Genomic DNA, 16,766 nt, shown 5'->3' with positions numbered 1-16,766 from the left:
CGAGAAAATTTGTTTTCAATACGAGGGTTCCAAAATAGATCAGAAGAAATTCTCATTTCGAGAATTCTGATGGAATAAGTCTTTGTGAGGGATATAATTTTTTTGCACTACAGTGTCGAGGTTCTTGGAGGAGCTAGAACATTGAACACATGAGTACGTAACAGAATGAAAAGAACAGTAGAAAGAGGGGGGGGGGATAACAAACAGCAGAGTGAGGGACAAAGTGGAGAAATAAGGAATGAGGGCAAGGGGAGGACATATCGAGTGAACAAAAGGGACACAGCCACAAACTTGGAAGTGAAAGGAAAAAATGGAAACTCGGAAAGAGGTGGGTTTTGGGAGGATTAATGGGGGTAGAAAAGATCATGGTTGTGGCTTGGGGATGATCCAAAATGGTGGTGAACAGTTTTCTTGATGCCCTGGAGGGGAGAATGACATTGAAGAGACTGAGTAAGTTGATTCCACAGTTGGGGGAAAATGGAGGAACGAATGAGCGAAGTTGAGCAATGAGTCTGGATTTTGGTAGTTTCACCATAAGGGGGTTGCTGACAGACTTATATGTGCCCTGCAGAAACCTGGAGGGTGGAAGGGGGAGGGGAAGAATATGGGAAGGGCAGAGGAGATAAGATTAGAAAGGCAGTAGTGGAAGACAGATCACTGAGCAACTGTCTGTGATGTGAAAGTAATAGGCCCATAGACTCGGCTTCATTCCAGGGATTCCAATAATCTTGAAGGCCTTGGTTTCTAAGGTGTCAAGCTGAGAAAAATGAGGCAGGGGAGCCAGCCCAGAGGAGAGAGCAGTACTCCATCAAGCTGCAGACTAAAGCCTTTGTTTGTGGATAAAAGTTCACATCTGCCAATTTTGCACAATTGACGGTGTCCAGTCGGCAACTGGCTTTGGAAGCCAACTTAGAAATGTGGATTGCCCAAGAAAGATCATGGCTAATAGTTCAGCCCAAAAGTTTGAGTGACTGAATTTCTTCAAGAGAATTGTTAAGAAAGTTGATGGGAAGGTTAGCCAGACTGCCTTTTGGGAGACTGAAACAGAGTGAGAGTGTGAGATTTTTCAGGATTTGAAAACATTCCAAATGTTTGACTATCTCATGATTCTATGAAGATCTGAAGAGAGGCAACAGGCTGCAGCCTACCTATCTTAAGGATGAGGGATGGTATGACAAAGGGTGGAGTCATTAGCAAATAGATAGAGGAATTTCCAGAGAGTCAGGTCATTGATGAAAATTTAGAACAGGACTAGCCCAGAACACTAATCTGATGATTGAATGATTGGCTATGGTCCCAGTGTGGTTGAATGTAACGAGGTTGTTTGAGCCCCCATTCCCTCAATGAGTCAAGATCAAAATTCAGAGAGTTGGCAGTTGAAGTTCCCATTCGATGAATGGGAAGATGACATTCGATGACAACTGAGACTTGAAGTTGGCAGAGAAAAGGAGAGTGGAATCCTTGGCACAAGAGTGAATGGGGTTTACAGTATTCCAAAGAAGGCCATTAATATTGTTACGTTTGAGGGGGGGGGGGGTATGCATTCAAAGGGTAATTAGGATGTTTAATTAGGTATGCCATGCTGTTCGAGTTTACCAGGATCTCGATGTAATAAGTAGCAATTCAGTGGTGATAAGTTGTCTAGTAAATGTTCATTTCTTCAAGGGGGGAAATGATAATTGTCACGTAATTAGATAGGGACACGGGATAGGGTAAGTGTGTCTGCGTAAACCCCTTTTTGGTATTCTCTGGAGACTGGCCGTGACGTCACAGGACAGTGCAGCGGATGGCTCCGCCCCGTGATCACGATTGGCAGAAGGCGACGGCGGTGGGCCAATAAACGGCTCGATTGGAGGTGACGAGGGCAGGAGGATAAAAAGGTTCTGTTCGGGGTCGAAAAGGAAGAGGAAGAAGATTGCAACCAAAAGATCGTGTTTTTTTTTGGTGGGGAGGCTGTTGCGCGGGGAGCATCCTTGTTGTTGTGCTGATTTGATCGTGTTCTTGATCGTCTCTTGGAGCCTTGCTGAGTCTCGTGCCTCACCTTGGTTGGCTCTGGGGTTCTGCTGGCTCGCACTACGGGGTCGAACGGCGGGCGGACCTGCCTCCCTCTCCTGCTCGCAACTTGGCGCCAGAACTGGTTCCCTGGCGGCTGTGAGCGGACTTGGGCCAAGACCAGGAGGTCGACAGCACCACGGTTTCTCCTGCCCCCCTGACAAGAGCAAGGCCAGCTCGTCCGACGCCGATCCAGGGACGGTTGCGTCCACACCACGGTCCAGCCTGACCACCAGAAATAGCTACGTTTGTGTGTGTGTGTGTGTGTGTGTGTGTGTGTGTGTGTGTGTGTGTGTGTGTGTGTGTGTGTGTGTGTGTGTGTGTGTGTGTGTGTGTGTGTGTGTGTGTGTGTGTGTGTGTGTGTGTGTGTGTGTGTGTGTGTGTGTGTGAACTTGGCGCCTTTGAGGTTTGAGATCTGTATATTCATTGGAATTGTCTGTGTTTTTCCCCACGCCCGATCCCACACCATCCCGTCGAATCGCCCCGGATCCCTCTTCTTGCCGAGTCTTGTTATTTCTGGTAATAATAAAAACAAATAAACATCATCAACTCAGTGAAAAGTGACTCGTGCCACCTTCCTCGTCCCGTTTGCGGTAGAGCGATTAGAACCGCCATGTTTGGGTTATAAATAAATAAACCGCCTCCATCGTTTCGGCTCATTCTACGTTGGCGGGACTGTTCAAGTCCCGTGGACGTCACATTGGTGTCAGGGTGTTGGATGTTCGAACCCCTCTAAATTATATACCAGGATTAAAATCTCGCCACGAATTGGAATATAAAATTATTACAGAAAAGCGTGCGAGCGCGGGAAAATTTTGGCGGGATTTTTCAAATTTAAATTAATTGGCGGCAAACGGGACTTCTGCACCATGGCGGATGTGCAGATGTTTGAGGAGGAAGGCCACGTGTCTGGCAGCGAGTCGGGGGAAGAGGGGAGAGACGGGGGTAGGGTTGGAACCTCCCCCATTCCGAGCGTGGACCGTGCTTCATTGCCCGTAACGGGGCCGGCAGTGCCGGAAACCGGTGCGATGACGATCCAGACACAATTGGAACGTTTAATAGGGGACATGACGGCACAGAGGGCAGAAATGACGGCACAAATGGCAAAAATGACGGCACAGGGGGCAGAAATGACAGATCAATTGGGGGTAATGGGGGTACAGTTGGGTGCACGGATTGATTTAATGAGGGATGAATTGGGGGAAAAGATGGAGAAAATGAAAACTGAGATGCAGGAGTGTGTGGATGTTAAATTGGGAGAAATACAAAGTAAATTCGAGGATAGATTGGAGGAAACAAAGGTAGAAATTACATTGGAGGGGGAAAATATACGGAAAAAATTGGTAGATAAAATTGATGCAACGAACATTCGGGTTGATAAAGTGGATGAAAGCCTGGAACGTCATCGTGCCTGTGTGGATGCTCGTATGCAGCTGCAAGTTGAAGAGTGGGGAGAGCTGAGGAAGCAAGGGATGAATTTGGCGGAGGAGGTAAAAGGATTGGAGGCTCGTTTGGACGAACAAGATAAAATTATGAGCCAAGATGAAGTCTTGGATAAAGGCCTGGTAGAGCCGTCTTTTGTAAGTAGAGTGTCCTGGTTGGTTGAGGAGCAGCTACAAACTCGCGACGGAGCCTTGGAGGAGGTTGTGCGGGCCCAGAAGATCCTGCGGGAAGAGGTGAATCGGTCCATTCAACGTTTGGAACAGGAGGCAAAATTGACCCATGAGACCCTCACCACAAAACATCTTTGGCCACAATGGGCTCCGAAATTGGATACGCAGCCACAAAGGTGTTTGATCCCTGGGCTGGATTCGGACAAGGGAGAAACTGAGAAGCGGGCCACCGTAAAAGTGATCCCCCTGGTAAATTTCGACGGGTCAGGGAGCGTTGAAGCTTTTCTGACGCAATTTGAGTGCATTTCCCGACTAAACGGGTGGAATGAGCGGGAACGTACAGGGAATTTGGTGGCAACGTTGCGGGGACCAGCCGCAGATGTGTTAAATGTGATCGCGGAGGGGATGTTGACCAGCTCCCACATTTGCGAGGCGCTGAGCCGTCGGTTTGGGTTCGCGGCAAACTGTGATCTGGTGCGGGCTCAGCTCCAGCACCGCAGATTAAAGCCGGGTGAGACAGTGCAGGAGCTGGCACAGGACATTTACCAATTGGTCAGGATCGCGTATCGGGACCTTACAGTGGAGGCATGGGACAGACTGGCACTAGAGAAATTTTTAGCTGCTCTTCCTGACCCTGAGGTCCGAGCGCTAGTGGAGTTACAGGATCCACCCACCGTTCACCGAGCGGCCGAGTGCGCGGCCAGGCTGGTCTCGTGGAGTCAGCCTGGTCGGGTTCCAGAGAGGCCATCGGTGACGATCCGACAGGCAGAGATCCAGGATCAGGGAGGGGGGCTGGGAGAAATTGGCATTACCCAAATGTTTCAGGAAATTTGCCAGAAACTGTCGAGTTTGACAAAGGGTAATCCGGTAGTTAGTGCGCCAAAGTGGCGGGGTCCAGCCCAGCCAATAGAGCAATTTGATTATGGCCGAGGGGGTCCGGAACCGGAAGAGACATTTCACCGATACTCACGGGGGCCTTTTATGGGGAGTTGTTTCCGGTGCGGGCGAAGAGGACACATGCAACGATATTGCCGGTACTGGGCGATGGAGGGACCCTCCAATAGACTTTTAGACTCGGAGAGGGTGAATCCTCCTGCTGAGCCACCAGGTCTATCCGAGATGCCCTTTCATAGGTCAGGTCCGGAGATCACTGTCGGGGGTCGGGGAGACTAGATAGGGCTGAGCATATACGGCCATGCTCGGCTGCTGAGATTGTGGCGAAGTGCCCTCCTTTGGTGAAAAAAAAAAAAAAAAAGAATTGTGGGAAAATTGGCATGGGTTTGTAAGTTCTGCTGGGTTTTAGAGTGACAATCGGGACAGTGGGTAATTGGTAACAAAGCGGGCACGAGTGGCTGTCCAATGGCTGGTGCGTGGATCGGGTGAGAAGTGCTGTGTGAGTTGTTTTAAGTTAAGAAGTGAAATGTATGGTGCACACATTGATTTTTATTGGACATGGTGTGGTAACAGGGAAGGTCATGGTCGGTGAAGTGTTAGAAATGCAGGTGTCACATGCAAGGCCGATGGGGTGGGGGAGTCATGTGGGTTTTGTGGGTGGGGATGATGTGCTTGTCCACAGGGATTGCTGAAGCTCACGGTGAGCGTGAATTGCGACCCCCTTCAAGGAGATTCACCACCTGGTGGCTAATGGTGACAGTGTCTGGAGGCAACCGGGAGAGGGTCTGGTTGGGCGACCAAGGCGGGTAGGACCTTGGCGACCCAGGAAGGCCAGAGGAGCCAGTGAGACCCCTTCCAGTGTGTTGTACGGGATTAGAGCTGATGGCTACCAGGGGGGAGGGAATCAAAGGGAGCGAGGCGGAGAAACGTCTGGGTTGGACTAAAGCTTACCTGTGGGCATGGTTGCACCTGAGATGCCCCCATCATCTTGTGGTAACCCACCCCACGGCCACGACGGGATTCAGCCTGCATGATTAAAATGAGGACCATGACCTAGAAATGTGATGATGACCATGGTGAGTGTTGTGAAGATGTATGGGTCCCACTCGATCCCGCACAACTTGACATGAGCAGCAAGGGCATGATGTCCGCATAATTTTGGGGCAAGCAAATTTGAAAATTAGCCCCCCAGGTAACGCTGGGTCTATTAGCATCCACTGGGGGAGGCGGTCAAGTGTAAATATCCTGTGAATAGTGTCGTTAAGGCTTAGAGTAGGAATGTAAAGTATGTGTTGTGTTTTTGTGGAACCTTTTGTTTCCCCTCCCCAGATCACTGGAAGAGTGCTGGGCAAGAGCGATGATCTAGAAGATGGAGTGCAACTTCGCTCAGTGCTCTCATGTGATAAAATAAAATAAAAAAAAACAAAAAAAAAACGAATGATTGTTTAGGCGAGGATAAGGCCATAAGGGGGTAGTACATTAAGCAGGATAGGTAAGTTAGCTGTGACTCGCTGCCCATTGCCCCTCCTACTTTATTTCGTTAGGTTAATTAGGTGTGAGTCAGTAAGTGTTAAGGCTGGTACGGTAGCGCCTGTGATATACCTTGCAGGAGCTGCGGTACCAGAGGAGGGGGCAGTGTTTCGTTTGAGGGGGGGGGTATGCATTCAAAGGGTAATTAGGATGTTTAATTAGGTATACCATGCTGTTTGAGTTTACCAGGATCTCGATGTAATAAGTAGCAATTCAGTGGTGATAAGTTGTCTAGTAAATGTTCATTTCTTCAAGGGGGGAAATGATAATTGTCACGTAATTAGATAGGGACACGGGATAGGGTAAGTGTGTCTGCGTAAACCCCTTTTTGGTATTCTCTGGAGACTGGCTGTGACGTCACAGGACAGTGCAGCGGATGGCTCCGCCCCGTGATCACGATTGGCAGAAGGCGACGGCGGTGGGCCAATAAACGGCTCGATTGGAGGTGACGAGGGCAGGAGGATAAAAAGGTTCTGTTCGGGGTCGAAAAGGAAGAGGAAGAAGATTGCAACCAAAAGATCGTTTTTTTTGGTGGGGAGGCTGTTGCGCGGGGAGCATCCTTGTTGTTGTGCTGATTTGATCGTGTTCTTGATCGTGTCTTGGAGCCTTGCTGAGCCTCGTGCCTCACCTTAGTTGGCTCTGGGGTTCTGCTGGCTCGCACTACGGGGTCGAACGGCGGGCGGACCTGCCTCCCTCTCCTGCTCGCAACTTGGCGCCAGAACTGGTTCCCTGGCGGCTGTGAGCGGACTTGGGCCAAGACCAGGAGGTCGACAGCACCACGGTTTCTCCTGCCCCCCTGACGAGAGCAAGGCCAGCTCGTCCGACGCCGATCCAGGGACGGTTGCGTCCACACCACGGTCCAGCCTGACCACCAGAAATAGCTACGTTTTGTGTGTGCGTGCGTGCGTGCGTGCGTGTGTGTGTGTGTGTGTGTGTGTGTGTGTGTGTGTGTGTGTGTGTGTGTGTGTGTGTGTGTGTGTGTGTGTGTGTGTGTGTGTGTGTGTGTGTGCGTGTGTGTGTGTGTGTGTGAACTTGGCGCCTTAGAGATTTGAGATCTGTATATTCATTGGAATTGTCTGTGTTTTTCCCCACGCCCAATCCCACACCATCCCGTCGAATCGCCCCGGATCCCTCTTCTTGCCGAGTCTTGTTATTTCTGGTAATAATAAAAACGAATAAACATCATCAACTCAGTGAAAAGTGACTCGTGCCACCTTCCTCGTCCCGTTTGCGGTAGAGCGATTAGAACCGCCATGTTTGGGTTATAAATAAATAAACCGCCTCCATCGTTTCGGCTCATTCTACGTTGGCGGGACTGTTCAAGTCCCGTGGACGTCACAATATATAGGAGAAATAAGATGAGTGAGAGTATTGAGCCATGTGGGGTTCTAGAATTTTATTAAGGAACCTTTTGAAGATGGCACCATCCACACAGGAATAAATGTAGCATACTACAGTGCTAATAGAAAGTCGATACCTTCTTTCAAAATTTTCACCTTTTGTTGCCTTATATCCTGGAACTAAATTTCATTACATTAGACTTTTTGCACCTTTTATTTGCACATTGTAACCCACAACTTCCAAGTGAAAAATAAATTCCGCAGATTTCAGAAAATTGATTAAAACCACAAAACTGGAATATTGTTAGGAACTCGGGGTTCGAGACTCATCACGAGTGGAGGCACTCGGGTCCTTCCAGAACGCCCGGTCCTGAGTCCGCTGGGCACAGATAACTCTGCGCACCGGCAGGTTGCGAAGCAATCAAGAACATTGATTGGCACTGCCAATCCTGGCAGGGTTACACTACCTCGCGTGATACTGTACCTGTCGACGGCCAACCCATTTGGGGTCTCGTGCCCTTAACGCACACTCGGATTACTGCTGTCATCGAAATTTTGAACACCTTGAAACAGAAAAGACTTTATAATTCAATTAAGTTTGTTTATTAAATAACAAAATAAAAGGCAGCAAACGTGTGCGTGGAAAGATAGCCTGGAGCGAATCCCAAGCAGTCTCTAACTCTATACAAGTTACATCGAGTATATATATATGTAATCTTAACAAGGCATGGTTATATTTTATGAGCAATAGTTCAAAGGGAAGTGATCAATCACTGATGAACAAAGAGAGGCTTTGAGAAAGTACAGATGTGTCTTGTGGGGTTTAAAATCACAAACACAGCATGAAAAATGGCTCCTTATCTGAGCCTCACTCCAGATGGCCCAGATGAGGGAGTAGAGAGAATGTGATCTGATTTGGTCAGGCCATCTGTGGGCCAATGGAGTATAGATAAGATTCACAAGGTTTTTTATCTTGCCAAAACGAAGTTTTTACAAGATATGTTAGTCAGCTTGTATGTTTTTTTTGTTTGTTTGTTTGTCTGTAATCACGTATAAAAAATTCTGCAGAGCACAGTTATCATTGGAAATTTTTGTAACTTCGCATATCAGAGGCCTATAGAGGTCCCTTTCAGCACATAAAATTTTGAAGGTCAAGGTCAAAGGTCAAGGTCACTTTGTCGCAAATCAGGGGAGTCGACGAAACCCTTATTTTTTGAGTAATTTTAATCGGATCGTCTTCAAACTTCATGGGAATATAGTTCATGGTCTGGCGCTCAGCTGATTAATTTTTGGTGACCATTGGCCTTGACCTTCATGGTTAGCGCCTCAGGTCAAACATATTTGACCCCAAGGTCAAATTTTCAAGTTTTAGGAACCATATCGTGTAGTACCTCAAATTGAACACCTCGATGAGTGCTTTCTAGATATGTCAAGCTTGAGACATTATGACATCATTTGGTGATGTTATGAGGCAAACGCATATTTTTCATGGTTACTCTGTAGAACGATTCTCATCGGAATCTCTCGTAGGCAGATATTCCTCAAGGAGTCGCTCCTGGTGGATAGCAGCTCTGTTCACCTCAGTGTGACCTTAAAGAAGTCACACGTGGTCACCTTTTGGCAAGATACGGGTCATTTTTACTATCGTTTTAATGTCCAACGAACAAAAACCTCCCTGCAAACTTTCCCAATGTATATTTATTAAATTATTTTATAGTACACAAGCTTTACTAGGCTAGTTAGCATTTTACCCTATTTTAAGTTCAATTCAAAGTTTATTTTACCACACTGCCGAGCGATGCAGTGAGTGTGCGCTGGCTAACAAGAGCAAATTAATGGGGTAGAACTTCCCGGCTAAACTAACACACGGACCATGCTGGACCAACGAAGGAAAAGACAAAACGAGCCAGGTACATTTATAACATAAATTATTTATTTACAAGGGCGAGGAAAAGTATGTGTAGCAATAAAAAGGGTTGTATTCAATAAAATGTACAGCAGGGAAAGCAAGGATTTGTGGGGTTCAGCAAAAGAAATGCAATTATGTACAAAATGAAGACACAGGGCAGAGCTAAACTAATACGAAGAACTTACACATTCTTATCTTATGAAAACATTACAGGCGCCATCAGATACACATCCGAGAAAATTAGAGAGCAAGAAAGGAGAGGCAGTTGAGGGGTTTTCGACCTCATTCAATACCTGGAGTGGCCGACGGACCTGTGCTTCCCAGTCGCTGATAAGGGGGGAGGTGGGAAGACAACTGGCGGTGTCTATGGTGCGTGTGTGGGAGGTGCAAATGTGATGCAGAAGAGGAGTGAAGGAGTGTGTATCTGTAATTGCTCTTTTAGTGATTTGCGTGTTCAGCAGACGAGACAGTAGATGGGTGAGACAGACGTTTGAGAGGATAGCTTGATGTGGCGTGTGAGAGGAAAGCATAACGCATGTGAGAGAATATGTAAATGTTAATGTTAATGGTAATGAGTATTGGGTGCGGAACGCAGAGGAAGCCGAGCGCCGAGAACTTGACGATTACTCGGCGATGACCCGGCAACTCCTCGGCAATGACTCAGTGACTGCTTGCTCGGCTCTAACTCAGTGACTGCTTGCTCGGCTCTGGCTCAGTGATTGCTTCCTCGGCTCTGGCTCGGTGGCTTCTGCAGCTATTTTATAGAGTCTTGACGGAGAAAGAGCCAAAAAGCGGATCAAAATGCCCTGAAGGCATATCGGAGCACACTCATTGGTGCAGAGACGCCACCTTGAGAAGTAACCCTGCCTCGCCTGACTCCAGAGCCGAAAATGGCCTCATTCACCTCCAAATTTGGTCACGCAAAGGAGCTCCAGAATCAACATGATGTGTGCGTTTTTGGGAGCGCTCTCCGGCCATGAACGTGCGCTGGGCTACAATGGAGGGTCGTTATTTAGCGGAGCGCCAGGGCCCCCCAGACAACGCTGAACGGACTCCAGCGCATACTTTCGCTTTGAGCTACACGCCAATATGTTCCGACTCACAATGTCCTCTGTTCTCCGGCATCCCAAAGGACCTTGGTGAGCGCCTGGGGAACTGACTGTGGTTGCTGAATTTCGTAGCGGTTGTAGTGAGGTTGGGTGAGTGCTGTGACATTAGTGGTGAAGAGGTTGAAATGGTTGTGGTGAGGTGATTGAAGCGTGTGTGGTGAAGAGGTCGAGCGTTGGTTATTGTGGGAATTTTTGAGAAGGTGTTTGAATTTCGTATGAAGGTTTTAGCGTCGATGGTCTGAGTACTGTGAAGGTTGGAGTGAAGTGGCTGTTTAATAATGACGCACGGTTTTAATCGGGTTTTGGTGACGTATGCTAATGAAACTCCTCGGTAGCATCACTGTCCGGTCTGTGGCATACATGTTTGCATGAAGGAGAGGTCATGTGTGAAATAAAATGAAATAAAATAGAAGAAATAATAGCATATGGAATTAAAGACCTAACTAAAAGTCCTACGCAACACATCTTGTCCCGTAAACGCACTAGATATAATGGAAGGGCTAATTGAATGAATACAAATTGAATAACTGTCTCGGGACTGCTATATGTTGGGTGCCATTGCCTTGAGGGAGTGCCAGCTTCACAGAAACGTAACAATATGAAACATAACAGGGTAGATGATGAATGGGGGTGGGGCGGGGTTTGGGTGGGGTAACGAGACTTTGTAAACACACTAGAATACAAATTGCCTTGTTGGCACTTCCAAAAACCTCCAGTTTAACAGTACTGTACAAGACCCTCCCCATGTCCTTTATCTTAAGACTGTGCGGGGTAAGGTGTTCTATGAACCCTCTAGTTTGGGAAATGTGAAGTTAAACACATGATATGACATTATGAGATTCGGAAGGTTTCCTAATTCCGAGTACCGAGCTCGAGCAATGATGTAATAAATCCATCCATCCATCCATTGATACCATACTCTGTGCAAGTGTTGGTGCTGCCTAAGCAGTCTCCTTGGCTATTGGACACAATCCTGGACGGGTCGCCACACCGACACAGGATACCAGCAAGCTGGCACTCATCTTTGCCGACCTCGGAAGGATGACAGGCAGAGTCAACCCCACCTGGTATTAATTCAACAGCTGAGTGGGATTTTAACTCAGGATCCTAGGATCCCAAACCCACCACCCTAACCATTAACCTAACACCAGGCATATGTAATAAATGACCTGTTATGTATTGTGTGTTTCTTCTTTGTGTTTTTCAGCAGAGACAGAAGATGAGGAGGCAAGCATGGCAAGCCACATGAAGATGATTGTGGATGCATTCCTACAACAGCTCATGAATTGTGTGAATCGAGACCTCATTGACAAGGTATTTGCTCCTTTCGTGTGCGCAGGACAATAATTGTTTTGCTGGCCAGGATGACCAACCCCTTGTTCTCCCCCATTGACATTGATTAACCTCATCCATTCCAGAAGAAATGGGAGAGGCTATTGTAATTGGTCTGTGTGTCTACTTGTAGATATACTTTGGTATCTCATGTCTAACATAAACTATATACTCCAGTGATACTCTGCAGTTAAAATCTCTTTATAGTTTTTTTTTCATTGGGAATATTGTTTTGTTTGCCATATACTTGATGAAGAATCCAGATTCTGTGCAGCATCTGTGGCGATAGCAAATTGTACATTTCAAGATCACATTCACAGCATTTCTCTCAGGCTTTGCAGGGCACCTCAGACCACGGGCTCGACGACCTGTCATATTTTGAGCTGGGTAATCGAGCCTGAGGTGTGAAGTGCGCCGCAAGTCCTTGTGGGCTCGACTATTGCTCCCAGGCAGCCTTAGCCCCCCACAGTTTGACAACGTTATCTAACCTTAACTCGATTTTATACCTTGAATGTGAATTTTGTCGAAATTAGTCACACTGTGTGCAAGTCGGTGAGTGAGTGCGTCTGCCCTGGTTCTCAGATTTACTTTAATGTATATGTCCCAGAAAGGCTTCGCTTTGTTAAATGCTCTTTTTACCTCTGTCCACCAACAGGTGGACACAGGTTATGTTTTCACCCATGTTTGTTATCTTGCTAAAACGAAGTTTTTGCAAGATATGTTAGTCAGCTTGTATGTTTTTTTTTTGTTTGTTTTGTTTGTTTGTTTGTCTATAATCACGTATAAATCACTCTGCAGAGCACAGTTATCATTGGAAATTTTTGTAACTTCGCATATCAGAGGCCTATAGAGGTTCCTTTCAGCGCATAAAATTTTGAAGGTCAAGGTCAGAGGTCAAGGTCACTTTGTCGCAAATCAGGGGAGTCGACGAAACCATTATTTTTTGAGTAATTTTGATCGGATCGTCTTCAAACTTCATGGGAATATAGTTCATGGTCTGGCGCTCAGCTGATTAATTTTTGGTGGCGATTGGCCTTGACCTTCATGGATAGCGCCTCAGGTCAAACATATTTGACCCCAAGGTCAAATTTTCAAGTTTTAGGAACCATATCGTGTAGTACCTCAAATTGAACACGTCGACGAGTGCTTTCTAGATATGTCAAGCTTGAGACATTATGACGTCATTTGGTGACGTTATGAGGCAAAAGCATATTTTTCTTGGTTCCTCTGTAGAACGATTCTCATCGGAATCTCTCGTAGGCAGATATTCCTCAAGGAGTCGCTCCTGGTGGATAGCAGCTCTGTTCACCTCAGTGTGACCTTAAAGAAGTCACACGTGGTCACCTTTTGGCAAGATACAGGTCACCTGCGGGTGACATTGGTTTATTTCTCTGTTTGGTTGTTTGTATGCAGGATATCTCAAAAAGTTGTGGATGGATTCAGATTAAATTTGGTGGAGACGTTGGGTGTGTAACACGGAAGAATTGATTAGATTTTGGTGAAGATCTGGATGGTAGAATTGTTGAAATCATTTTTCACCATTGAAAGATATGGCTAGAAACGATCTCTAGCACAATATCTCAAAAAGTTATGGACTGATTCAGGTGAAACTTGGTGAACAGGTTTAGTGTGTGACGAGGAAGAATTGATTCAATTTTGGTGAAGATCCGGATGCTCGAATTGTTGAAGTCATTCTTCACCATTGAGAGATCGGGCTAAAACAGATATATAGCACAATATCTCAGAAAGTTATGGGCGGTTTCGGACAAAACTTGGTGGACGAGTTTGTTTGGTGACAAGAACAAGCTGATTAGATTTTGGTTCAGGTCCGGCTATTAGTGGGATATAAAACTTGATCAGCCTTGCGGAGGCATGCGCTCTACGGAGTGCCCTTCTAGTTTTGTTATATTTGGATTCTTGCTGTGACATTATTGAACTTTTAAAAATAATTTGTTAAAAATGAGTACTTCTACATAATGAGGTCTGTTGAACAGTTTTGCAACAAAAGTGTGTGTGAGTGTGAGTGTGAGTGTGAGTGTGAGTGTGTGTCCGTGTGTCCTCAATAGCTCCAAAACCATGAAACCTTGCTGCCAGAAACTTTGCATGCATACCAATGGAACTCAAAGGAAGTGCAAGAGTGAAAATTGGGTGTTTGGTTAAATTTAAACACCCCTTTTGAGGATAATTAATGGGGTGCTCATCCTTAAAAATAAACAACAACAAAAGAGGCCTTACCAAGATGGTGCCGTGCCATCTTGGTCAACCTGCTGTCACCTCAGTGCGGTCTTAAGCTGTCATTTTGTTTCAGCCTGCTCAATGATGTCTTAATTTTGAACAAGCCACAATGGTTTCTGTATGATAAAGCGCTCAAAACTTAAGGTTTTTTTTCACTTTCCTCACTCATATTGAATGCCTGATCTTCATACTTATGGATTTCTGTATACATCGCTTTTGTAGGTGCTATAGTTTTAAAATTAGGAGCCCAACTTTATAAAAAGCCCAAATGTTTTTGTATTTCAACTCGCATACCGATATAAGTGGTGAGATGGTGAGCTCCGATCATCAAATATGGTATCATATGTGAAATAACTCTAAATTAGGATGTTACAGGGATCCGTAAGATCGACGAATGAGTCACGTGACGTCTCAAATGCGCTATTCGCGAATTATTCAAAAACCCAAAATAGTACGAACACTACCTATACGTCGATTTAAACGTAATGTTACTGCTCATCTAACGACATAACTCTCAAGGCAGAAAGAAGAGGTTGTAGAAAATAAAGTTCTCACATTAACAATCTTCTCCATATATACATCCTGCAAAAATATTAAAACAAGCGATTTTGATCCCTATACATGTTCTGGCCCTTGATGGGAAGAACATTCAATATTGTCTACCCAAAAGCATTGCAATAATATTGTTGTGGGCCGGGGGTCGGTGGCGAGAATGACCACGAGGTGGGGAAAGCTTGCGTCGTCTCCCACCAAACTCTCCAGAATTGTAGGCTGTCGCTCGGATAACTCCGCGAGCCGGCTGGTCGTTTAATCGACCGTGGTCGTCAATATTTCAATCGCGTGGCGTAGGGTTATTTTGTCTAGATCCAATGTACCTAAGTAACCACGCGGTCTCGGCTACCGAGGATCCACGCCCTCGGAACGCCTGCCGAACTGGATTCACTCTAACGGCAGCGGTAAAATTACACCTACCGACAACCACTCTGCCACCCACCTTTCCGGCTCGGATGCAGTCGAGCGGGCCTGCCCAGGACGTCCCTGCTACAATTGTCCGATTGCCGGGGATAAAACCCCGCCTAAACTCAGTTCCGAACCATGCTGGACCAATTTAAGAAAGGACGGAAACGGACTGGGAACATTTATCTGATTATTTATTTGCAGTAAATGAAGACGCAAAGCAAGACTTAACGCGAATATGCCAGCAAGGAATATTTACAATGATCCAAAAACACTTATTCAGTTCTACTTACAGACGGGCCCACACGCAGACACACACACACAAATGAAAAGAAACCCAGAGTTATTTATTGGACCCTCGCAGCTGAGGAGAGAGACAAGCTGGGGGTCAGAGTTCGGATGGATACCTGGCCGTTGGAGAAATGGGGTACTCCATGCTGCGGCACCTGACAATGGTCGCTGGTTTGGTCCCCAGTCAAACGTGTGGGACTTGAGGTTCGTGGCGGATCTTCGTGGCCATGGTTCACAGAGGGGGGTCGGGGTTGCTCCTTCCTTCCTTGTCGAGGTCCAGCAGAGACACGTTCGCCGCCTCGACGACCTTCTGCTCAACCCTCGTGACAGCCCGAGTAACAACCACTGTTACCACCCCTTCGTAACAGCCTTTGTAACCCCTTCGTAACAGCCTTTGTAACCCCTTCGTAACAGCAAAAATCCCCTTCGTTACAGCAAAAACCCACCAAAACTCTGCTCTCAGAGAGTGCTCGGGGATTTTTATGGACCTCCCTCAGCGGGGAGTGGCCTTGGTGAACGCACCTCGCTGTCCGCCTTTGATTGGACAGGGTCCCACAGCATACCTTTCCGGGGCGGGGTTTCAGCCTTGTTTGGAGAAAGCCGACCCTCCCCTCCTCGTGTGTTCGAGAAAGGTCATGGTGGTGAAACTGCCTCGAACATCCTCGGGAATCCGTCTCAGGCAAAGGTGCACTGTAGCCCGCGAGCCGAGGGCTGCAAGCGCGATGGTACCCTGGAGAGTAATGGGCAGAGAGGCCATGCAGATGGAATGGTTGTTAGACGGCTTGTTAGATGTAATAACCTAACTAAAAGAAATCGCAACGCACGCCTTTGATTCTCCCACTAGACAAAAGGAAGGGGATCTGACTACGCACATACTTAACGACATAACTGACTTTTGGGACATCTGTATGTTGAATGCTTATGGTTTCCAGATCCGTAACAATATGTTCAATTTTGTTGATATTTCTGTTCAATATTTTGCAGCTTTATAAATAAAATGTTTGTCTCCAAATATGTGCTTGATTGTGGTCGTCCAATAAATGTACGTTCGATCCCAGGCAACGCCAGGTACCTGTGTGGAAGAGACAGGGGAAGTGGTGGGGTTGGATTCCAGAGTGGGTGGGTTGGTAGGAGGCAAGTTAAGGGGTGGGAGGGTGGTGTTGCCCGGCGAAGCCAGATACCTTTGCTAGTATTTAATCATGTGTGCTGATTATGTGATTGGATTTAGTCATAGATAGCTGCAGCAGAGCTCTCTTCCAGCATGTATTCAATTTTGAGATATGAAGATGAAACTTTATGGGTTATTTAAAAAAGAACGATAAAAACAAATCTTTCTTGAGGAAGTCTTGCCAATTTTCTCCTTGATGGATACACACAAGCTGGTGTTACTGGAGTTGCTGGAAAGTCCCTTCGGAAATCGGATTACTGCTCGGCTCTTTTCTTGCACAACTTCAAATATCCTCAATCCACTCCTTCCACTGGCCTATCGTTGTGCTTGGAAATG

At 46.5% G+C, this 16,766-nt stretch overlaps 1 protein-coding gene across 11 annotated transcripts in view; it reads left to right on the top strand.

The window, feature by feature from the left end:
* The window catches only part of UPF2 (UPF2 regulator of nonsense mediated mRNA decay), a 78,196-nt gene that overhangs the window by 12,731 nt on the left and 48,699 nt on the right, over nt 1-16,766 (top strand). For 8 of the 11 annotated variants that reach the window (XM_085870512.1, XM_085870505.1, XM_085870510.1 and 5 more), the window contains exon 7: nt 11,655-11,761. In XM_085870512.1, coding sequence (XP_085726638.1) covers nt 11,655-11,761 — 107 coding nt within the window. The remainder of the gene's footprint in view (nt 1-11,654; nt 11,762-16,766) is intronic. The other 3 variants (XM_085870514.1, XM_085870511.1, XM_085870504.1) reach the window with 1 other exon arrangement.

Source organism: Eptatretus burgeri, chromosome 2 (genome assembly GCF_056783735.1).
Source record: "Eptatretus burgeri isolate ZD-2024b chromosome 2, Ebu_testis_v1, whole genome shotgun sequence".
Classification (NCBI taxonomy): Eukaryota; Metazoa; Chordata; class Myxini; order Myxiniformes; family Myxinidae; genus Eptatretus; species Eptatretus burgeri.
Note: the sequence above shows the minus strand (reverse complement) of the source record. Positions and strands in the feature narration are given on the sequence as shown.